We start from the raw sequence: 25,241 nt of genomic DNA, 5'->3' as shown, positions 1-25,241 counted from the left end.
TGACATAAGTCAGACAAGGACAAATATCAAACAATTTCACTTATACGTGGAATCTAAAAAGCAAAACAAATGAATAAACAAACAGAATCATAAATACAAGGAACAAACAGCTGGTGGCTAAGGAGGGAACAGGGAGGGGATGGGTGAAATAGGTGAAGGGGATTAAGAAGTACCGACAGGGAATATTGTCAATAATATGGTGATATTTATGTATGGTGACAGATGGTAACGGGACTTACCGTAGTGAGCCCTGTATAACGTAGAGGATTCTCAAATCACTATGTTGTACATTTGAAATTAATATAGCATAATAATTAATATTAATTTGTCAACTATATTTCAATTAAAAAGAGGGAACATAAATTGGGACCCATGGACTTTTAAAGTGCTGAGAATTTTAAGTCGTCTTAAAAAGTGAACAAGTTCCTACATTCTGTGAAGATCATTTTTTTAAACAAGTTTATTTTTAATAGAGATTGGTAAAATAGTTTTTGGTTCCCTTAAATTCCTCAGCCTTGATTTACTTTACAGACTAGAATAAACAAGCCTGAGAATTACAGACACTGAAGAAGGGAAAAAAATGTAGAAAAACAATGAGAAGAAGCCAAGCAGGGAAAAGTAGAGACTTGTAGCAAAATTTTAACTGTTCATAGGAGAGCCCCTGCACCAGTGTAGGTTAATGAGGAGTATGAACAACGATTATAGGCAACTTGGGCAACTTAATATTTATTTTTATCTTTTTTAAAGATTTTATTTATGTACTTGATACTGAAAGAGGGAGAGCACAGGCAGGGGGAGAGGGAGAAGCCAACTCCCCGCTAAGCAAGGAGCTCAATGAGATGCGGGCTCCATCCCAGGACCCTGGGATCATGACCCGAGCCAAAGGCAGATGCTGCACCGACTGAGCCACCCAGGAGCCCTGCAACTTAATATTTAAACATGATTGTTGATTATGACAAATGATGTTGCTGGGACATCCTGGCTCAGATCTGTGACAGGAGATGTAAGGACTTATTACTTCTATTTACTGCTTCTACATAATTTATATGCTCTTAATGCAGTACTTGTTGCATCTCTGATACTGTGTTAGATGCTGGGAAATTCAGTACATAAGAAATACAGTTCCCTTAATGCTGTGTAATTCCCTCAATCCTATACATAGTCTAGTTTAGGAAATAGTGTAGCACTTTCTTCTTTATTTCCATTCCTGTGAGAAACATGAATTAAGAGCCTACCAGTTTTTAGGCACTTAGGATATAAAATCCTGACACTTGTTCAGGAGCTTTTCAGACACTGGAGATATAAATTATTTGAAATGAGGGTGTAGCAATCTGAGCGAAAAGTAGATTAATGTGATGAGGGGTCAGAGGAAGGAAACTCATATTAATTAAACACATATTATGTGTCAGACCTTCTGCTTGGCCTGGAAAGATATACCAAGCACAGCAGTCAGGAAATAGTCTCAAAGTCTGAAAAACACAAGTTACAAAAAGATCAATCTCTGCAACACATATTTAAACACGTGTCAAATTTGGTTCGAAAAATGTGTTACATGAAATCGGTAGGAGAAAAGTTCATATCCCTCCCTCCGATTTTCCTGATGTAGAAAAAAATCCCCATTATGTTAAAACTAGTTTATATTTAATGTTCTGATTTTGGAAACACATACTAATTTTTACTCTCACTCTTCACTTAGTAATAGGAATAATTACTTTGAAGTATAGTAGAAAATTTGACCACCATTCACATTCATGAAAATGGGACTCTACATGCAAGGTATGCAAGTAGGAGTGCTATAATTTAATTTGGTATGTTTTATAAGTATGGCAAAAACAACCCTGCATTTCATTATCCATCCCTAAAAGGAAAAAAGATGTTTTAAAATATCCTTAAGCATACTTTTCAGTGTTTTTCACAATGTATACACATAACTAAGATTTTGCCTTATATGTGATCACATAATTCGAATGTTCTTCTAATTATTAGCTCCAACTCCAGTTATGTCTTATTTATTTATTTATTTATTTATTTATTTATTTATTTATTTAGAGGGAGAAACAGGTTCCACCAAGCAGGGAGCCTGATGCGGGACTCAACCCCAGGACCCCGGGATCATGACCTGAATCAAAGGCAGACAATCAACCAACTGAGCCACCCAGGGGCCCCTAGAGTAGCCATTTAGACCCTAGAGAGACGTTAAGTTCTGACTGTATGTATAGCAATCCTGTAATTGTGCAATGTAATCTTGTATATCAATTATAAATACAAACTCAGAATTACACAAAGCATTCACTGCATTTTAACAAAGTTAAACTCTTGACGTGGTAGCCATTTCACCACAATGATATAATTTACTGGTTGCAAGAGTAAAGAATAGCCCAAACTATATACTATTAACCCTATTAGTATTAGAGACACAGGAAATCTGCTATAAATAATTCCATTACTAGAGCATTTGAAAAAAAGGCAAAGTTGATAATAGTGTATCAAATAGAGTAACACGTAATAGGCGAATGGGGTAAATCAAGTATCACATAGTAAATTATTGATTAGTAATAATTTATCAATAACTTGAAAATGACAAAGGAATTAATTATAACACTCATTGCCAATTCAACGAAGTTGGATCCTTACCGAGTAAGTATAAAAACATCTATTTTTTGTACCATTTCAAGTGGTGCCCTTTTTTTTTCATATGGTGATTTCTTCTGGCTCTGAATTATTACAGCACTTATAGTCAGATGTAAAAATTATTACTTTGATATAAATACTTTAATAATATGCTGCATTTTCAGTAATTCTACTTATTTTCCATAAAGTATGGAATAATTGTAACAGGACATTATGTTTTTAATCACTTTATTGCTGAGCACATAATAGACATTCTGAAAGTAATGGCCAATTGCTTGAAAAATATACTAACCTCTTTGAAAACATACTTGGCTATGCAAATAACAGTCTACATGTAGTGTCTGACTATGAGCCACATTTCCAATTATCAATCCCCCTTTTTTACTTCTGGAGGTTAAATTGCACAGTCTCTCGGAATTCTTACAACTCCAACTCTTAGATAATTTCCAATTTTATACAAGAGAAACAATAAACACATGGATCAAACAATGACTCATATAACATATCTGGAGCAACTCCCCTTCGTAATTCACTTGAGAAACAGAACAGAAATATTAGTTTGGTTCAAATGCACTAATGTTGTTAGCAGTACTTTAAAAGTTTTTCAGCAAATTATCAAAATATATAATACTTGAAATTGTCATATATCCAGTTTCCCTCTTTCAGGCATTTAAAGCATTTCTATGGAACTTTGGAGTGATGTCATTAGAAGAAATTACCTCTTTACCTCTTCTAAATACATACAAGGATAGAACACATCGATGTGTTTCCTCAAAGTGTAGGCCTCAAACATTTCACGTCAAGTTGCTATGTGCCTCCTAATACGGTTTTATATTAATTTCTATATGGGCAAAAATAGTAGAAGAATGTCATTATAATATATTGAATGGATTTATTTATTTTTTTAATGGATTTCTGAGAGTGCTTCTTTTATCACACCGAGTTCAAATGTCAGCATTTTGCAAAAGCCTAATAGGAAGACTCTAATAACAATTTGCAAAAATATTAACTATAGAATTGATTTAAAAACGCGACCGATCTTTTAAAATTCACTTTTTTACGAGGCCTAAAAAGAAATACATGTCAAGAAATTCATCACTAATGTTGATAAAAGTTCATCAAGCAGATGAGACAAGGTAAATCATGTGCAATTATGTGTGTATTTGTTGTGGAATAAAGATGTATTTTATTTTTATGATTTTTTTTATCCTTCCTGTCAAAATTAAAGAGAAATCTAAAAGTCGATCACTCATTTAGCACTTACCTTATGTGGGTGATGATGAGTGTGGTAGTAGGAATAAAAAAATCATCCACTCGGTCAAACTGCTTTCCCACTGGCTGGGTGTGAATGGTGTGGTGTGGCACATTCCCGCTGGCCAGGGTTATTACCTAAATGGAGCAGACCGCGGTTAGACCTCGGCAGTGCATTCCCTTAATAGTATCAGCATTAATATGATTTAGAGATGAAACAAATCAGAAGCTGTTTCCTAGACTCTTTATTACCATCCTCAAAATTAGTGTATCATTAAGCAAATTGGAATTTTGTAATTGTTTGCTTATTTCCAACACATAAATTTGTTTTTATAAAGAAATAGAAAATAGAAAAAGATTTGTCTTGAATAATTTCTGCTTAAATTATAAAATAAATAGAAACTACTTTTGCACTATAAAAGTATTGACTTTGCTATAATGAGAAAAATACAACCAAGAATACATAGGGTGTAAATGAGATTTTTAGCTTGCCCATCTTTCTTTTTCTCTTTCTTTCTTTCTTCTTCCTTTCTTCCTTTCTTTTGCTTTGTTGAGGTGTAACTGATAAACAAAAAACTTCTCCTAATATAGAACAGGGCTGGAAACAAACCAAAGACTCCAAAACAAATCATATGAAATATATTAGCTCTTAGTAACTTCACAATTTTACCCCCCCTTAATTGAAAATAATATTTTCAATATTTGAAAATTAAAAAAAAATTGGAGAGGAGAGAGAGAGAATGAGAAGAGTAGAGGGGCAGAGGGAGCAAGAGAGAGTCTTAGCAAGCTCCCTGCTGAGGAAGGAGCCCCAGGCAGGTCTCAGTCTCAGGACTCTGAGATCATGATCTGAGCCAAAACCAAGAGTTGGGCTTAACTAAGCGAGCCACTCAGGTGACCCAGTTTTAAGTAACTTTAATCAAAGACATTTCCTCTTCTTATTCATCATTAATTGGTTTTTAAGACTTTTATGGTCCATTAAAGGAAGATCACTACCTTTAAATTCTTTTATTCTTTGTATCCCATTATGCACCAAATTCTCACAGTTCTTCAGATTTTTCCCACCTCCTCATTTTTTTTTTCCTATTGTTCCTGCTGGACAACCATTGTTCTGCTAGCCTTTTAAAGAACTTTCTGCCTTTATTTCTCCCCTTTTAAATCCTTTCTACATATGGCCACCAAATTAAACTTCCGAAACTATTGACTGACTCTGTTAAGTTAAATAGACTTTCCTCCCTCAAAATGGAGCCTTTTCCTTTGGTTTTTATGACAGAAGTAAGTAGCACTTTGATCCTTGTTTTGTTTTGTTTCGGAGGGGCTATTTTTCTTCATTCATATGGGTATACGTTCATTGAGTTCCACTGGAAATTGCTTTCCCAGTGAAAATCGATTATTATAACTAGAAGGCTTAGTTATGTTGTGGTTAAAAAATAAGACAAAATAGAAAAAAATATATAAACATCTTAGAGGCTTGGGAAATAAAGATTTCATTTTCTACCTATTACTTTTCCAGCGGTTTTTCATGGGGTATGTACTGTTTCACTTAGTATCCCATTCTGAACGGGCAACCAACGAACTACTTGAATGTTTTCATTTACAACAGACTATATTTGCCAGAACTAATCATATGATTCCACCTAACCAAAAGGAGCCTATCATGTGTCCAGAGGAAGAAAGAATCAAAGTCTTTGATAAAAGCTTTAAATTACTTCACCTATTTTATTAATGAATGTCAGTGAGGAAGTTTTTAATGGATTTTAGTCATTCATAATAATGTCTACAAAATTTAAATAAAGATTAACACAAGTAATGGGAAAGAAACTCTTCAAATTTTCTTCCCTTTAGTTTGGATAGCAGTGCATAACTCTGAAATGCATGTACCTAGTATTTGAAATTAATAATAATACTTAGACTGATGGCAGCAATAATATTTACTGAAAGCTTGTTAATGCCAGTGTATGTTCTCAGTAGTTTACAGGCATCACATAATTTAATATATTCAAGGAACACCGTAATGTATCTCAATCTTACTGATGCAAAACTATTTTATGCCAATGAAGGTATATTAGGTGAGCATCTCATTCGTGTTTGACGTAGTCTTAGGATATAAAAAATGCAATGCCCACGTCTCTAGCTCCTCTCAGTCTGGACTTTGCTCACTGACGGTTCTAGATCCTTCTCACTGCTGCAATTGAACAGGGAGTGGTGGGTTGCCCGATTCAGGACTGAGCCTACCAGCTGCAAAGACACAGATTGATCTATGATGCACCTTAAACAGTAGGCTCAATCTTATGACAATCCTTGGTTCATTGCTAATGGCATCCTGCTGCTGGTGTCTCCATGTGTGATGCCTTCCTTCCACAAGCCCACAGCTGCCACTCCCACTGTCACCCCATCTGGTTGGGGCCTACTTCCTGGTCAATACCAAGATGTAAAGACTTTATTCCAAGTTGTTTCCTGAAGGCATTTCTTCTCTAATTTTCGTGCATTTGAAAAGACATTACACATGGATTATAAAGCTGTGCAGATGACAGACTCACAGCTTTTAAAACAGCATTTCTTATTTTCATAAAGCATAGATGCCTTTTAAAAAGAAAGAAAAATAACTCGGATAAATCTTTGAGAATTCATCTGAGAACACTAATTGGAAAACCACTGTCTTGTATACCTAACATTATGATGGTTTATGGGTTTTATTAATCATAAATATCACAGAAAATAATATATTTTGTTTCCATAACAGGCAAAGATGTATAGACTTATAGTCACAATGAAAACACAAAGTAGAAAAAAAAAAAAAAAAGAAAACACAAAGTAGAAGTACACATAGGACTTTCAGATCCTTGAAAAAATGATTTTGCACCTTCAAGGTTTTAGTGGCCACTATTATAAGATACACGGCATTAGGGCAAAAAGTGACTGCCTAACTAACCATCGCAACCTAGCACAATGTCTCTAGTTCTAGTCTAATCTTTCAACATGGCGCAGGGACACTACAGCAAAACTGGGACCTTGCTCAGGTTTTTGGTTTGGTGAACTTGATTTCTCCAAATGAAAGTCTACTTCTCTTTTAAAACAAATCTAAGGGACACGTGGGTGGCTCAATGGTTGAGTGTCTGCCTTTGATTCAGGGCGTGATCCCGGGATCCCAGGATCAAGTTCTGCATCAGGCTCCTTGCATGGAGCCTTCTCCCTCCACTTATGTCTCTGTGTCTCTCAATGTGTGTCTCTCATGAATAAATAAATAAAATATTTTAATAAATAAGTAAAACAAATATTAAATCCCATTTCCTTTGACAATGTTTCTTGATAATCTTGTTGGAAGACAATTATCCATGAATATTTCGACATTTAAGCTAAGTCAGGTCTTTCTGAGCAATAGGCACCAGTAAAGTTGGTGAAAGGATGATGGTGTCCCCAAAATGCCTTGGAAGCTAAGGGTGGCATATTGCTCCTGAGAGAGGGAGAGACTTAACTCCTTTGAGCCTTACTGACATTCCAGGTTGCCAACCTGATAAATTTTGTGTTCCAGAGTAATCATAATCCCTATCTGTCATGGGAGAGAATGGACCAATGTGTCAACAGCCTAAAAAAAAGCCTTTGAGACACATAATTCCAGGGTCCTTCTCCTGTTAGTACCACTATGCTGTATATACAGGGTAACATTAGTCTCCCACCACGTCACCCCATGAGGAAGGATGGGGGATGCAGTGCGAATGCTACCATGCTCCTGGAAGAAGAAATGTCTGTTCTCTGATCCAGAGACCCTGTATTTCCGTCAGCCTGTCTATCTAACTATCCATGTATCTATCTTACTTAATCTGTCACATATATCTATGTATGAACATGTGTATAAATGTTACTTTATGCAAATAAATCTTTATGCACTATTTCAAGAGTACTTCTCAATTCTTACATTTATTTTACATTTTCAGGTAAAATAGGTGAGACCTACCTTTCCCTCCACCCAACAAATATTTAAGATTCATTAAATCTTACAAGTATATATATTTTTTGGACATTCAGAGTCAAAGAAGCCATTTATAAATGGCTGAATAATATGGGAGAAGTTACTTAACTCCTTTTCAAAGCCTTTTCTGCCCTTTCTGTATGATATTAAAGGAGTTTGCCTAAAATGCTTTATGGAGGGATTGCAACACTGAGAAAGCTATTAATTTATCAAAGGAGCAAGTACCAAAGTGGACGGGAAGGATTCAGTTCCAAAGAACATGATAAACTGAAAATTCATACGACTTTAAAAGAAAATAAATATATATTTTTTACTTTTATAAGCTGTTTTTATTTTACTTTAAGGGTAATAGAGTTAAAAATAATTCATAAGAGTGAATTTTTAAAATCATATATATTGACCTGTTTTATCTGGTCAAGATTTAAGTGCAAAATATCAAATAACCGGGCAATATTGTCATTTTGTGATAGATCAGTCAAACAATTGTCCACAATGAAGACTGTGCTCTTTCCATCAGAAGACAGGCTCTGCTACTTCGTCCTCCTAAATCTAAGAAGGCAGTGTGACTCACTTGGTGGAAGCGACTTTATGAGAATTCAAGGGCCTAGATATTAATTAGCTTTGCAACTTCCACTGTCTTATAACCTGGAACCACCATGCTGCGGATGCCAGTCTAAAGGATGAGTAGGCACACGCAGGAGACCCAAGCCACCCAGCTACTCACCACTCTCACATGACAGACGTGGGGGATAAGGCCCTTTTGAGCCACCCAGCTCTGTAATCACAGGAGTGCAGCCATCTGAGGGTTCCCTACCCATGCCTACAAACTCCACAGATTATAGAACCACTGAACTTTGGGTAATAAGCCATTCTTTAATTCTGTTTAACACATTAAATTTGGGGGTTGATTTGATTTGCCACAATAGATAACCGAAATATTATTATATATGTTAGATGTTTCAAATGACACATATTTCTAATGAAAAATAAAATGCCCTGTCATTCTGAGAGTTCCTTTAAAAGATTCCATTTTGGGAGGCCTACCCTTTGTAAGTTAAATATTGCAAAATTAAAAATACTTCAGAAATATTTAAAGTATTCTTAGTGATAACTGATTAAAATTAAAAACATTGTACTCAATAGACAACTGAAAACTGGCCAAAGGTTAATGATTTGGGACTTTGTAAGAAGATAAAATGTTCAGGGCAGTGCTACAATCACCAGGTAGTTTGAGACAAAGATAAAACACATTTTCAGGGTTAAATGTTCCTTCTCATTCCCTCTCAGTTTTCCATTAAACTTATAACTCCAGAAATTGAAACTGTGCCAAAGAGACATCATCAAAATATATATACTTTTCCTCTCTCTATCAAGTTGTATATAAGCAACCTTAAAACCTAAGCAAATTCCACAAAGACTATAGCAGTTATTCCCCAATTAGAAATGAGCCTGTGCTCAGATAATAAGATACTATCTGTTTGGGGAAAGATAGAGATCTGCCTTGAGCCTGTCCAAGAATCTTAATCTCTAGCTCACATGCCCTATTTTGAAGAGAGATGGAAACAAGAAAATCCTCCTGAAAATTGGAGGGAGGGAGGGGATTGTTGAAAGGTAAATTATGACTCTTTTTTCCTTAATGGCATCAGTTTTGTCATCATTGGCTTTTCTTTTTACATATAAATCTAACCATTGGTAAGTATGCACTGCAATATAATCCCATCCAAACTAAGTACTTTAGTATTAACTTTATCCCCCTCCTTTTCTGTGCAAATCTAGATGTGATTAAAGTACAGTCCTCCAACGGAAGATCACCACAAATATCCAATGAGCTATCTGAAGGGTTAAAAATCATTATTTTTCTCAAATATACTGGAATGTGCTTACCTGCAGTGTTGGAGAAGTTTTTTCCGTGGTACCCCAGCTCAACACCCAGACCTGATCATGTGATTTGTCGTAGTGTAATTTAACTGGTACAGGGTCTGTGCTTACTGCCTGTAGGAAATGGGAATTGAAAAAAAAATGTTTTCAGACTGAAATATTAGTTTCAAACTATGCCAGAAATTTTGAAAGAAACAAGAGTTTAGCTGTCAGATTAAAAATTTATGTTGCCAATTTTCTGATTTTCTAAACCTTTATATGTTTAATCTGGAAATATAATACTTTACGCAAGCATGTTTTCGCACAGTTTTATATAGTCTTATGTTCCTTCATTACCCATGCAGATTGTGTGTCATGGATAAGCTATTTAGAAACTTAAAATATATAAATGATTAATCTGTGTATTTTATTCAATTATTGAACACAGGTAAGAGCTATGCTTATACTATTAGGTTTTCTTCATTCTAATGCTGGTCATGGGATTTGGCCATCTATAATGCTAAAATTCCTGCAACCTGATGTATGGCGGTAACCCTAATGACAGATTACCTAATTTAGTTTCCTTAACGAGAAATCTAAAATCACAGAAAGAAGTAAAAGCAATTTTTGAACCATACTTGATATGGTAAATGTGTTTTTCTGCCAATATTTATAATATTCAGCATTTACTTAGAACAAAACTTCCAGAAAAGAAATTGCTGCCAGGAAGTTATTTCACTCACCTTAATTTCAAGCTATTTATATTTCAGGCTAATGCCTTTCTCAAGTAATTTCCTGTAGTAGTTCCTTATATGTATTTTTCTAATTTTATAATATAAAACAATTGTATTCAATAAAACAACCTTTATTCAATTTTGAAAGCATTTCTTTCCGAGGCTCTGTTGAATATCCTTAGAGAATTTCCCAAGTCGCAGTTCATAATGTAATACTCTTCTCAGTGGGTTAGTTAAAGGTAAACTACAGTTGTGGTTGAATATGTGAAGCCTCATTTTTTAGCTCACATGTTGGCAACTTAGTCTTATGAAAGTATTTATCTTCTGAAACCTTGACCTGAATTTTTTTCTATTTAAAATTCTCAATACTCTTGGATTACTGAATTAATTATTGGACTTCTCAAGAGACCTACTTGAACATTTCTGTATTAGTGTCCTCATGACTTTCTTCCTAACAGAGCCATTATATTGTTTTGGGACCAGGTGGCCAACTGTGATTCCAGGGAAGGTGGCCCACCTGGTGAGCATCAGAGATGTAAGCTTATTTCCCTTTCACAGATGCCAAGTTTCCCGGCCTCTCCAGAGGCTACCCTGGTCATGTGACATATTCTCCTTTATACTTGGTAAGAATTCATATGATGAATGATTTCTGAGAATGATATTGCACCATACTTTCTCTTTGTTCCTGCTTTGAATACTATCATACGAGAACATTAAGCTTTAATTTCCAAATACACGGGGCGATGACAATTAGAGATTGTCAAAATGACAATCATTTTGAGGCCAAGACAATTAGATTAAGAAGGAAAAGCCACACAACACTTTGAGGATTTGGCAGGAGAAAAATGAAAAGAGACTGAATTCTCCATAACAACCTTGAGTTGCGGCACAAACCTAGAGTAACTGTCTCTAGACTTGATGTTATCTGAGATAATTAAATGGCTTTATTGCTTAAGAGATAGTCTGGTATTTTGTTAATTGTAATCCAGTGAATGCCAGATGTTTCATTTAAATTCTTCATGTACTCATTGATTATTTCAACGCATATATAGCAGAAGTGCCGTCATTAATCATTACACGAGTAACAAAGCAATACGATTCCTTTGATTTTTCATCTTTTCCCCTTTATATGTAAAACTTGATCCATGTGTGATTATAACAGTTGCCCTCTTTTGCATGCGGCTTAAAAAGAAATAGTCCTAAGGTCTTTAAAATGTTAAAGATAAAATAGCTCAACAACAAAAGCAATGTTAACAAAGACCTCATTATTATTCAATTATTAAGAGACAATTACACAAAGAGCAAAGATCTTTAGATGACTTTAAATATTAAGGAGCAATTTAAATAAAAATTTCCAGTTTGCCAGCTCTCATAAGATTCTTTTCTTTCACTGATCTCTTTCCTAAGTACGACCGTCTATGGGCATACCACAGTCCATGGGTTAGGTTAATATCCACATAAAACAGCGTAAGAAATGGAGACTCAGCCTTCCCAGAAATCATCCAGCAGGCGATCAGCAGAGCTGAGATTTGATAGTCTGTCTTTATCCCCCATGTGGCAACCTCTCTGAAGATGAGACACCATCCTTCCTAGTTGATAGTTTAATTCCTGACAATGCGTGGACACGTTGCCCTCCTATTTATGCCTCACGTATAAGAAACATTCTTTACTTTTTCTCTTTTGGAAAATGGAAAGAAATCCATAGGCCCAAACATATGCAGTATCATCTGTATAAGTGTTACAGACCTCGCTGAGAATCAGGGAGAGACGGTATATGCCATGCTTATAGCTGACTACAGCGGAAGCCGACTACAAATGTAGCATCCTCACTTAAGTGGAAAAAAAAAAAAAGAAAAAGAAAAACCTTAGGAAGTTACTAAGCTTTTCTGTGCTTAAGTTTCCTCTCTAATAAAATGGAGACAATAATCACACCCCATTTGAAAGGCTCGTTCTGCATATTTGGTAAGGTAGTAAATATGAAGTGCTTAGGTTGTGCCATGGACATGTTACTATTACTATCAGAAAAGTTAATTGAATTAGAGGCATTTTCTTTTTTTTCCCCTTTTTAAAAGATTTTTTTTTAATGATTTACTAATTTGAGAGAGACAGAAGAGAGAGAACAAATCAGGCAAAGGGCAGAGGGAAGCTTGCACCTGGGACCCTGGGATCTTGATCTGAGCCAAAGGCAGACACATAACCAACTGAGCTGCCCAGGCACCTGAACTAGAGGTATTTTCATGACAATTAGTATTGTAATGTTTTGAAGTTGGACATATAGTGTCCTTATTTAGCAAATGAAGGATCTCAGACCTAGAAGAGAAAGTAAATAAACAGTGTCTTTGTCCTTAAGGATTCTATAGGCTAGAGGGTGAAAGAACTTAGAATGACTAGATGCAGGTGACAAAATAAAAATACGGACCAAATGCCATGAAAGGTCAGAGGAAGAAGTACAAAGCAGAATGAAGGATAAGGGGAGGAGGTGATGCTTTGAGCATGTAAGTACGAATATTTTAACAAATGGGAAGGCAAAGACTATTTTTTTGAAGTCAACTTATGAGAATATGTTCCAGGAGATGCCAAAAGACAGTGCCATAGAGAATTGCCTTCAAATTATTAAGATATATGTATTTGAAAGAGAAAAAATATCAATTTTCAAAATGGCTTCAGATTAAAAAAATATATCTATCTACTCAACGGTCTCCAAAATGTTTGGATAGTTTTATATTTCAGCATTTTAAAGGTTTGTTATGAAATTCAACATATTTTGGTGTTTGGTTATAATAGCTCCCAGAAATGAAAAAGATATGCAGATCCAAAATGGAGAAAAATACCTCTGACATGCTTTATTTGGAAAATGTTTAACTCTTAGGGGGAAAAAAATCTGTTTATAACTTTTCAAGTGTACAGATATAACACATTCTACAGAAGGAACATTTACATGGTTTTCAGCAACAAAATCATGTAACAATGACAGAAATATTTCCAAACAACCATCTTTAGGATAATCTTGCCATACCCAATTTTCAGCCAAAAGACAGATATTTTCCTACTTATATTGTCAACTTTTGAAAGGAATAAATTGCATGTATTGGATTTCACAAAATAGCTTCTAGTATACTCTGGAAATTACTTTAAATGATGAGTAAGTTTAGATCATAAGCTTTTGTAAAAGAGAAAGACACTACATTTGATACTTAAAGTATTATCTCTCTTGCAACAATTAAACCTATTAAGACTCTGTGTTGTGAAATACTTGAAATGTTTCTCCACATTTTATGAAAGGGATGGTAAAGATTCTATTATCCTTGACTGCCCTCCCTCCCGTGCCTCACATTCTCAGGAAACAGGATTCTATATGCCTTCTAAATACTGACCTCTGCAGCACCTCCCCTGCAACCCCAAGAACAGAGCTCTATCCTCTAGACCTCACCCCATGGTTCCTAACTTCTAACTTTATACTCACCACCTTTCTCAACAGATTTGTTAGGAATATATATATATATTTTTTTTGTTAGCATTACTAGACAGATCATAAGAACAGTAACACTACGGGGTCTTCTCATTTCCCTCCGAGTAAAGCCAGAAGTCCTTCGAATGACTACCAAGCCCTGGCTCACCTGCCCCTTCTGTCTCCTTTCTCTGGCGCCTTCACCTACTACTCCAGTCCAGGTGCTCTGGGCCTCCTGCTGTTCAACCAGCGTGCTTGCCATACTTCTGCCTTTTGGAGGGCTTTGCCCCTAATGGTCTTCCCCTAGATAGCCCAATGTCTGGTTCCTCAACACATTCGCTGCTCAGAACTCACCTTCTCAGTGATGCCGGTCTACTCCCCCTGCTTAATCCTTGGCCAGCCTTCATTTTGGGCACATCCCCTCACCCTTAGCTTTCCCAGCCCCACCTGGTCTTGAGCTACCATTTTATCTTTTCCAAAGCACTTACCACAAGAGCACATATTATATAATATACATTTTTAGTATTTCTATTTTTCATGTCCACCTATATCCCATAGATTCTAGGTTCCGAGAAAGATTTTTTTGCTTTTAAGTCAATAATACAACCTATGCACTTAGAATAATACCCTGATAATAGCAGTACTCGACAATTAGTGGACCTCTAAATCTACTTAATTAGGAAAAGCAAACTGCGAAAATTAAACAGCGTTCCAAACCTTATTAAGATCATCATTATTATTTTAAGAAAGACCATTATACTCTATACCATCCTTATTATGAACAAAAGTTTTTTAAAATGTTTTTCGAATACAAATTATTTTAATTTAATCTTCATAACAATCTTTGTGTTCAGATATGCCGTATTGATAATCCCTTTGTACAGACAACAGTGAATTCAAGTACCAATATCGATCCCTTCCTATTGTAAAATTCCCACTTCCGTCTCCAGGTGCCTTCCTGTCCACTGTGCATTATATCACTATTCAGCATACAGATGAATTTATTAGGCTTCCATGTTGGTCCATGTATTAAATATTTATAAAATGTCTTAAGATTTTTTTAAAGATAAAAAGATGTATAAATGACATCCTAGTATTCCCTTCCTACACCTCATCACCTTTCATTCCCTTATGCTACACACAATCCACTCTGGAGACTACTGGTGTATATGTTTGTTTGTTTTTTTTTTTTTTCCTGCAGCTACCAACCATTTATCAAGAAGAAATGATATAAATTGAATTACAATGTTCAAGAATATGTGATTGGAAGAAAACATTCCATATATATTCATCCTTCTCCTCAGAATTAACCTATATAGATTGCTTATTCACTACTTTGTATAAATTTGCATTTAACTACTGATCTTATTCTGCTGGGAAAATGGTTTTCAGGCTTTGCCTGGAGAAGCCTATGGAAGTAAGATTGATTTGTAGCAGGTGATTCAAATCCAGGCCATACTAGAACAAAGGGAATCAGGTTAGATCTAATGAATGATTCTGTAAGATTTTGTCTAAATGAAAGGTTCTGCTACTATAGGTTGGAAATTTTTCTCCCATACCATAAACATGATAGTTTTCTGCACACAGTGGCATTTGCTTGGCCTGGTGGTATGCAAATAATTAGGCCACAATCCTACTTTCAAAAATGAACTGGTCTTTTAAACATTTTCAGAAATATCTTTCAGGGGAAAGGAGAAAAAATGAGTGGGAAATATCAGAAAGGGAGACAGAATATGAGAGACTCCTAACTCTGGGAAATGAACTAGGGGGAGTGGAAGGGGAGGTGGGCAGGGGGTGGGGGTGACTGGGTGATGGGCACTGAGGGGGGCACTTGATGGGATGAGCACTGGGGTATTATACTATATGCTAGCAAATTGAACACCAATAAAAAATAAATTTATATAAAAAAAGAAATATCTTTCAAATTATAATATGTTATTATTATAATTAATTAACAGTCATGATCTACTCTACAAATGCAGGTCTGAAAATCCATTTCTTAATTTTCCATATAAATACCACTTTCAGACTATTCTACTGTCATGTTGAATTAACTTCTTCCATTCTTTCATTAAAATGTTTAAAATACACTATATAGTTAATAATAATAATAATAATAATAATAATAATAAAGGTCTTTTTGTAGCTTTATAAAGATATCACTAAAATATTTTTCTTTAATATTTTAAAACATTGCTTAAGAATATAATTGCTTATACAATAAGGTTTCTTTTCCTCTTTGTCGATCTACAAACCTTAACTCCTTCATAATACCAACATACCCAGTGTTATGCAAATTTATCAGTACTTCTTGAGATGAGACAAATATAAACGATTTAAAGTATATGCTATACGGGTCATGGACCAGTTGCATCAACTTCTATAAAGATGGCTTATTTTTGTGAGGAGGCAACACCAATCATAGCAATAAAGATACACAAAACTTGGGGTGTCGTCCTGACATGAAGGAACAGTGAAGCACAGCTTGTTTATCAGCCTGACAAGAAGAGTACCAGCTGGCTAATTAAGTGAGCCTAATTTAAACTAATGATGTCGATTCTCAAGATAATGTGCTAATGGCTAGAGGAGACTGCTGATGACACTTAAGAATACTCCCGAGGTGTCACAAGCCGCTGCTGCATCCAAGCAGAACCTGATTTTGCTCCACAGAAGACAAAATGAGGTCAGTTGTTTACTAGTCAGTCTTTAAAACAGCCAAATATCACCTGTCTGCCACTCTTACAAAAATTCCACAGTAAGAAAAATGTAGATACATTTGATGTTTAAAGCAACACCAACATCACCGATTCCATTAAAAGACTGTGACCTTTTACTTTTTAAGCTGCAGATAAAAATAATACTGTTGCATCCGCTGAAAGCAAATATACTCTAATGGCATATTTTATCATGAATTTCATGAAAATCTTATGTTGTCAGAAAATATGTGTCATTTTGATAATGAAATGTAACAAAGCTGTTCCAAATTTTTAAATATTTAATCCTAAATACACATTTAATACCAATCTGCACAGTCTTTTGCATGTATTTGCATGAAAAAGAAGAAGAAATATGATTTCTTAAATAAGGTCTGGATAAAACACTGGGGATCTCCTTTAATTAGATTGAAAAAGAAAGCTTGAAAGATTAAAGTTAAATAAGAGTAGTCTGTTTTTTTCTCTTTTCTTTTTTTCAAGGTTGATTTTGAACTTCACTGTTCCATTTCTTTATCCACACTATAGAAAATTCTGTGGCATCTTCTATCATGTTTGGGAGAGGACTAAGTAAATTTCTGTTATAATTAATATTCTTAGCTGTCTCTGTATAATATACACAGCTTTGGAAGAAATAAATCAACAGCTACAGCACATTATCAGGAAGTATAACTTCACTTGGATGCAAAAAAGACTGACTTCAACCCTAGCCGCAGTTGAGAAAAGTGGTCAAATTGAGAAAGGATGCTTAACATTTTACAAAATTAACTTTGTACTTTGCAGTTGCCTTTGAGTGCGGTCTGTCCTTGGATCCAAATACAGCTCAAATCACAAAGTTGTTGTAGTTGTCATTGTTTTTTTTTTTTTTTTAGTTGTCATTGTTTTTAATTTAGTGCTTTAAGTAGTTAGAGATGATCTTTCCTTAAATAGTTTTAGAACTTGAACTACTTGGATTATTAATTTTTAAGCAGAGGGTTCAATATCTAGGTCTGTAAAACCTGCCGTGTTGTTTTTAAACTGGGAAAACCTTGAGAGAATTTTTATAATTCTAAGAAACGAAATATTTTCAAGTATAAAAATAGAACCATTAGGATATTTATAATTCACCTTTAAGCATGCGCTTTTGAGGGCTACGATTTACATACCCTAAGGTAATATTAAGACAAATATAAGGATGTATTCTTTTACTCAGCAGGTAGTAGATGTGGAATTAATTATCCAAAGGGCTCACAGACTGAAATTATATGTGGTTTTGAAAGAGAAAACTTAGACAAATTAAAACCTAGAAAATTTTAGTTAAAAAAAAATCTTCTGTGGTATATATCTAAACTTTTAGGTTGGTATTTACAGTCCACAATAGGTTTCAAGAAGTAGTACTCCTATCGGAAAGAATACTAGACTGAATGTACCCGGTATGAAAATTTTCATTTTATTGATTGATTGATTGATTGAGTTTTTAATTTTCATTTTATAAACAATGGTCATCCCTAAATTTCTGTAGAACCGATTGCTGCAGAGTGGCCCAAGTCATTGCAGCTGCTCTTTCGCCCCTTCTTTCTGGTGAGGTATTCAGCAGCCCCTATAATCCAGAACCTTTCCCTTTCAGTGACAGAAGGGTACCATTCAACACCATACACCCAGCCAGAGCTGCGTGAGCAAGCCCAGGACACTCTACAGCCTCTGCCTTTTTGCTCCAAGGATTAAGTTTTCACATTTCTCCTACAACAGGAATTTATCTGGTAGGTTATTCTTGGTCCCTTCTGTTCTCCAAATGGAAGGTAGCTGTAGCAAGTGAGGCAATAAGGCAAGACGCATCCAGAGAAGCTTAAGATGCTTCTTCGATACAGAAAGTCTGCCACAGGTCAGCTTTCACCTCTAAACCCGTCTGGGACGGAATATTTTTTGTTGTTTTGTTTTAGGACTCTCAAATCAAGATTCCTTTTGTATTCCCATTGGGTTACATCATATTAACTTATGTTTTCCCTTTAATTTGTTTTTTCCCATTCGTTTTTTCAAAATTCACTACTATGACTTTCACCTTAGTACTTTCTTAGTTTCTTTTACTCTCTGCTAGGATCGGATCGTGGTTATATATTCTTTTATTCAATTCTAATAGTGTTAATTGTGACTTTTGTCCTCGTTGCGATAATTCCCAGTTTCCTTTTGATTAGTCTTTTTTGAATAACTCAGTGTTTACCTTTTACATGTTAATTCCTTTGTGTCTTTATAGACATTTCTTTATACTTTCCTTCTTTCATTCAGATTATTCTAATTTTCTTCAGCTGAATTCTAAAACTATCCAGTTAAATTAATCTATTACTGTTTTATTTTTAATTAAGGAGCTGAGCTAAATTCCCCGGCAACTCAGTCTTATTTGGATTCAACATATTTAATCATGATTACCGATATTACTTGATATTGGTATTAATATTTTACATTTACATTGGTGTTATTAATAGCGTAATGTTGTGTCAGAGAATGGGTATGAAATGATTTTCATTACTATTTCTTGTGACTTAATTTATAGCCCAGCATGTGGTCATTTTTACTAAATGCTTCACTTAGTGAATGCTATGGTCTGAGTGTCTATGTCCCCCCTAGAATTCATATCCTGAAATCCTAACCCCCAAAGGTGATGGTTTTGGGAAGTGTGGTCTTTGGGAAGTGATTAGGTCATGAGAATGGAGCCCTCCTGAATGAATTAGTGCTTTAATAAAATAGACCCATCAGAGATTCCTCACCCCTTCTGCTACATGAGGACACAGTGAAAGGGCACCAGCTATGAACCAGCAAGAGGATCCTCATAGGATCACAACCATGCTGACATTTTGATCTTGGACTTTCCAGACTCAGAACTCTGAGAAAAAAAAAAAAAATCTGTTGCTTACAAGCTACTTAGTCTGTCGTATTTGGTTGCAGGGCCACTATATTTAATATGTGTTATTATTTATTAATATATTTGATCATTGCTGGATGCAAAGGCTAACACACACGTATGTTAGTTCAAGCATAGCAACAGTGTTGTTCAGTTCACATATAGCATGGATTTTGTTGATTTATCAAGTGTTGAAGTATCAAAATCTTCTGTTTTTGATCATATACCAATCTCTACTAGTAGTATGGCAATAATCACTTGATAAAATTGTAAGCAATCACATACGTTTTTAGTCTTATATTTTCTTTTTATCATCATCAAGTAACTTGCTTTAACCTGATGCTTTGTTCCTTAAAGTTCCTTTTAAAGTCTCACATCACAGCTTTATGGTTTTGTTGTTAGTAGAATTCCTGCATTATCTATACTGTCCTTAAATGTCACTTTTTCTTTTACCTTTTTTAGAGAGTATACCTCATAGTGTGCATATGGCTAGATTTTTGTTATTCTGCCAAACAATTTTCTTTTTGTCTTTCAATTAATTACATGAGTCCATCCTAAGTTATTTTAATTGTGAGCATATTTTTTTAATTTCTACTTATTTTTTAATATTTGAGTATAGCTGACACACAATGTTACATTAGTTTCAGTTGTACAACTTAGTGATTTGACAAGTTTATGCATTATGCTATGTTCACTGTAAGTATAGCTACCATCCGTCCCATTGCATGGCTATTACTCTATCATGACTCTATTCTTTATGCTCTACTTTTAGTCCCTATGACTTACTCATTTATAAATGGAGGCCTATATCTCTCTCTCCTCTTCAATATTTTGCCCAAACCCCATCTACCTACCTCTCCTCTGGCTAATATCAGTTTATTCTCTGTATTTATAGTTTGATTCTGCTTTTGGTTGTTTATACTTTTTTTTTTCAATAAAAACATGTTTAATTCTTTTATTTGTAATACCAAACATAGCCATAGAAGGCAATCAACAAATGTACACAGAGTGAATGAGTGTGTGGATAGATGGATGATGGGATTTCATATGAAGCTGTTAAGGACTCTTAGAATGAAAAGCCCTAATGTTGAACTCATTACCACTTTTTGTGGTTCTAGACAAGAATCATGAGAGGGGCTACTTTAATATTCGACTCGAAAACATTATTGATGCCAGAAAAAGTCTTTGTAAATATAAGGAATGGTTAGATTCCAATGTCTCAGAACTACTTTGATAGTAAATAGATATAAAGCACTTCTACATGCCAAGATCTTCTATAAATGTTTTATATGCATTAATTGAGGTAATTCTAAATACAACTTTATGCGATATGTACAGTTATTAGTCCCATTTTGCAGATTATGCATATCTAATAAAGCTGTTTTAAGTTTGTTTTCTCTGAGAATCAGGAGGTCATAAGAGTCAAGTGCCCAGTAACGGGAGCCAGATTGCCTAGAAGCAAATCCTATACCACCCCTCAGTTGATGTGCAATGGAGTACAAATAGATTGCCCAAGTTAAACAACTTCAGAAAGAGCAGGGAATGAAACATTTGGGAACTTAAACCAGAATGTTTTTTTTTTTATAACCATGACCATGAGGATGTGTATTAAGATTTTTTTCTTTGACTTTAGTACATATTACTTGTTTAACTACTATAGTAAAGCCTACTAAATTACGTTTATCTAATGAAGTCTACTATTATCTTGGCTTTTGTTAAGAATCAAGTAAGAAAGAGATAATACTGTTTCTGGAATGGTAATAGAAATACCTTAATTAGCCTCTGACTGGAACTTCTGTAGCTCTGAACAGAATAAGCAAAACTGAGACTGATTTTTGTGGAATAGCCGTGTTAGTATTATGATGTGTTTATGGAATCTAAGTTTTGAAAATAAGAAAAATTAAATTATTTTTTTAATTCATTAGGCTGAAGGAACAGAAAGAGAGGACAGTGTGCAGAAAATGCATACATTTTCCAGTTATCCAAGCAATGAAACAAGTTATCAATGGCAATCAAATGTCAATGGGCTAGTTACTTGGTAAAGAATTACATACAAGTAAATTTCTTTTTTTAAATCATCTTCAAAAGCAGGGATCATTCATACCTGAACAACTTTTTGGGACTGGACATCAACAACAAGGACTCTGTCCAAAGTTGGCTGTGCAACGTAAATGAACTTGTCTTTGACATTAACAGCGGAGGCCCACACACACCTCTGAACTTCATCTCCTTCAGCTTTGGGACAGACTTCATCCTATAATTTAGAAAATAGGGGATAAAATGAATATCTTAAATTATATCATGGGTATGGCATATTAGGAGCAAAATTAATGTTTGATGCTTTACTACTTTCAGTATCAAAAGTAAAATATATATATAATCGGAGAGTGTGTGTGTGTGTGTTAAATCAAATAAAACAATATATAGTGCATATGCAAGCTCATTAAATGTATATATAAATCAATATGAATAACCCTTTGATATAAATTTCATCAAGACCTTAATCACTTATTTCTAACAGGATATAATCCTTTCATTCGTTATTACCTGTTCATAATTCAGTAACTTCAGAAATAGATAATAAATCCAATGTTTTCTCTCAAATCCTCTAATCTCAAGCTTCTTTACCAGGCATTAAATGTCACACTAAAATATATTTAGAGGTTATCTCATCGGTGGCTGCCCCCATGGCATATCCTTGATCTTTTCAAAAACTACCAAATCCACCAGAAATGATTCGAAGTTTTCTAACTTGTGGAGTATCAGAAGCTTAGAAAAATTATAATTAGGTAGCTATTCAGAATGCTTATTTTATTTTTCAATTCGGTAGCAAGGTCACATTTTATCTTTTAATCTGCCCAAGTAAATTTTTATTCTGCTCCTTCACCGTCAATTGTTTTCTGGTTGAATATTTAGAGTTTGCAAAAGAAGGCCATAAATGAGGCAAAAAAAAAAAAAAAAAAAAAAAAAAAAAAAAAAACCTCCTTTTCCTTCTTTCCTGAATTTTGTAAATACATGAATGTGAAAGGGATATTTAAGCCTTTGTGATCCACGCTGGTAGACACATCACAAACGGGAGAAACATCATTAGCTCATTTTTTGTTTCAGGTTTTTTCTTTTATCTACCGGTCTTTTGGCTTTGTAATTCTCTCAACTTACCTATAGTTAGAAAACTACTGAGAAGAGAGATCTGTTGAACTGTGCATAAAATATGTGTGTAATGATATTTATATAATGATAACGATGTAATGATAAACACTGATTCTAGCGTTTCATTTGCTTTATGGTTTAGGTATAATCACTGATTACAGATGTCTAATTTATTGATTTGTATAATTCCAGTCAGTAACGCTTAAGTTAGAATACTCTCCTTCTTTAATTCAAATAAAAACATTTTTTTCCGGCTGACATTCCATTCACCATTTGTATTTAATAACCATATAACACAAGGAACAAGGTTTTCATTATCAACACCACTAAGCATTCTTTGACTCTAAAGATAATACTGACAGCAAATAAACCACATTTGCCATATAGTAATTAAAATGGATATGCCGCAGTAACACCTTTTGGGGGAGCACCAGCATAGTAGGTGGTTTTCCTGTTTGCATAAAATTTAGATAATGACGTAAAAACCAGAGCACTTTGGAAGGAGAGCTCGGTGTGTGGTCTGCTGTTTCTCTCCTCTAAAACTTCAGATCTGATTCAGGGAGAACTTGGAATGTCCTCTAATTTTTAAGATTCAGTCCAGAAGTTGCCAGGTACAATCAAGACACGGGGAACATATAATGATAGTGTTTTCCTCTAAACAGTACAGGCTGTTTCCAGGCTTCCAGAACAGAACCAAACAAATCGAAAACTAAACATCCAATGTGTGCTTCTGGCAGTTCTGGAAGCATGACATTAATTCCATTACACAGAATGTACCCTAATCACTGTAACATGATTACCAGTGGGGTCATCCCGAGCAATGTCCACGGCCCCCTTCAACAGGCAGGACAAACCTGAAATCTGTCCCCAGCACACGTACAGAATAGTCTCATTCATCAGTTCACTGAAACATTATTTTCTATGCCAAACATATTTCTCCAGAAGTATATTAAATATTTTTGACAAGAACCTATTTTGTGAGAATCCAGGACTCTTAATATGTACTTGAGAGGCATGAAGATGAGGGGGGGGGGGAGTGGGAGTTGAGGTCGATGAAAGGCTCTGAACATAGAAAAATTGTTTATAAATTCTTTGCTGTTGTGTAAAAGCTACCAACAAAATCTGCCAAAATAATAGGAAGTGTGAGTGACCTGACACATAACTGTCAGTGAAACAACTGCCGAACCAGGAGCAATTTCCACCCCTTTGTTTGCTACAAAACTATTCAACAGTAAAATAAACTGCTCTGCTGGGAATTATTTCCTATTTGTATGCTGTCTCCATTAGATGTCCCTGACCAGCCTCACAATCATTTTTACAAAGCCATTAAAAGTTTCCTGACAGCCACCCTGAGTTTTCTTTGCTTCACTTTATGTTATTATTTCAGATTATCGTCTATTAGGTCCCATTTTACAACAGCACTCTTATTTTTTCAAATCGCATAGATTAATATTTATTTCTGTGGATAGGAATTTTAGAGGAATGTTTTTCACATGCATTAGGCATTTAATGAGACAAAGGAAGAGCTCAAAAAAAAAACAAAGATGCAAAATAAAATTAAGATAATACATACTGATGAGGAAAATTGTCAGGAATTAGATCAAGAAGTTTAATTAAATCACTTTTTATAGAAATGTACACCCACCGTTTAGACTAAAAGGAATTGATAAGATATTAGACCTAATAAGGATGAGGGTCAAAAGGAAAAAAGATAATTCTAGTTCATAGTTAGAATTCATCTGTTTCCCTTTACGTCATTTCCATATTCAATTACATATATTCTTCCAAAATTTTAAAGGCAAACAAGGTATGTTTCTAGTGATGATAGAAGTTTGGATTTAACAATTAAAATAGTGTTGATGATTACTGATTGTTAAACATAAGTAGGTCAAATAGGTGGATATTTGCATTCATCTTCTATAGGACTTTGCCATTTTCATTTATTGTGTTGTCTATTAAAAACACTTTTCCCTGGGCGTTTGGGTGGCTCAGTTGGTTGAGCCTCCAACTCTTGGTTTCAGCTCAGGTCATGATCTCCAGGTCAGGCTCACACTTAGCATGGAGTCTGCTTGAGAAGATTCTCTTCCTCTGCCCTTCCTCCTTCTTGATCAATAGATGTCTCTCTCTCTCTCTCTCTCTCTCTCTCTAATAAAGTAATAAATAAAATCTTTAAAAAAATCACTTTCCCATCAAACCTCTAAATTCTAATCTCTCTTTCCTTTTCCTCATCGTCCTTCCTCATAATCCTCCTTTCAGCACATCTTCCATCATTCATAGTGAGGACAAATGTTATTTGTCACAAGCACCTCCATTTCCCTTGCATCCTACTCAGTAAATTTCTGTCATTATCCCCTCCTCTCATCCTTCTCTTGAATCACAAATTTGTCCACTGTCCTTTGCCTTCAGAAAGATTCGGCCTATATTTAATTTGTAATTGTAGTCATGTCTCCAACTATTCAAACACGAACACTCCCTTGTAATTTAAGAGGCAAAGGATAAGGAGACATTAATTGGATTTTGTCTTCTTTCCCTTCCAGTCATCCAACTAATTCTCTTCAGACACTAAGGTGTCTAGAGATGTACTTCCATTTCCTGACCCTTCAGTCTAAATTGTTCA

The 25,241-nt window shown here is 34.9% G+C and overlaps 1 protein-coding gene across 2 annotated transcripts in view; it reads right to left on the bottom strand.

Moving 5' to 3' along the window:
- Window positions 1–25,241, bottom strand: part of FSTL5 (follistatin like 5) — a 679,148-nt gene that overhangs the window by 50,588 nt on the left and 603,319 nt on the right. For both annotated transcript variants that reach the window (XM_041737850.1, XM_041737852.1), the window contains exons 13-15: window positions 21,579–21,728; window positions 9,734–9,841; window positions 3,896–4,020 (exon numbers count right to left, since the gene is read on the bottom strand). In XM_041737850.1, coding sequence (XP_041593784.1) covers window positions 3,896–4,020; window positions 9,734–9,841; window positions 21,579–21,728 — 383 coding nt within the window. The remainder of the gene's footprint in view (window positions 1–3,895; window positions 4,021–9,733; window positions 9,842–21,578; window positions 21,729–25,241) is intronic.

The sequence above is a fragment of the Vulpes lagopus genome, chromosome 23 (assembly GCF_018345385.1).
Source record: "Vulpes lagopus strain Blue_001 chromosome 23, ASM1834538v1, whole genome shotgun sequence".
In the NCBI taxonomy this organism is placed as follows: domain Eukaryota; kingdom Metazoa; phylum Chordata; class Mammalia; order Carnivora; family Canidae; genus Vulpes; species Vulpes lagopus.
The sequence above is the reverse complement of the archived record's forward strand: the minus strand, read 5'-3'. Positions and strand labels throughout refer to the sequence as shown.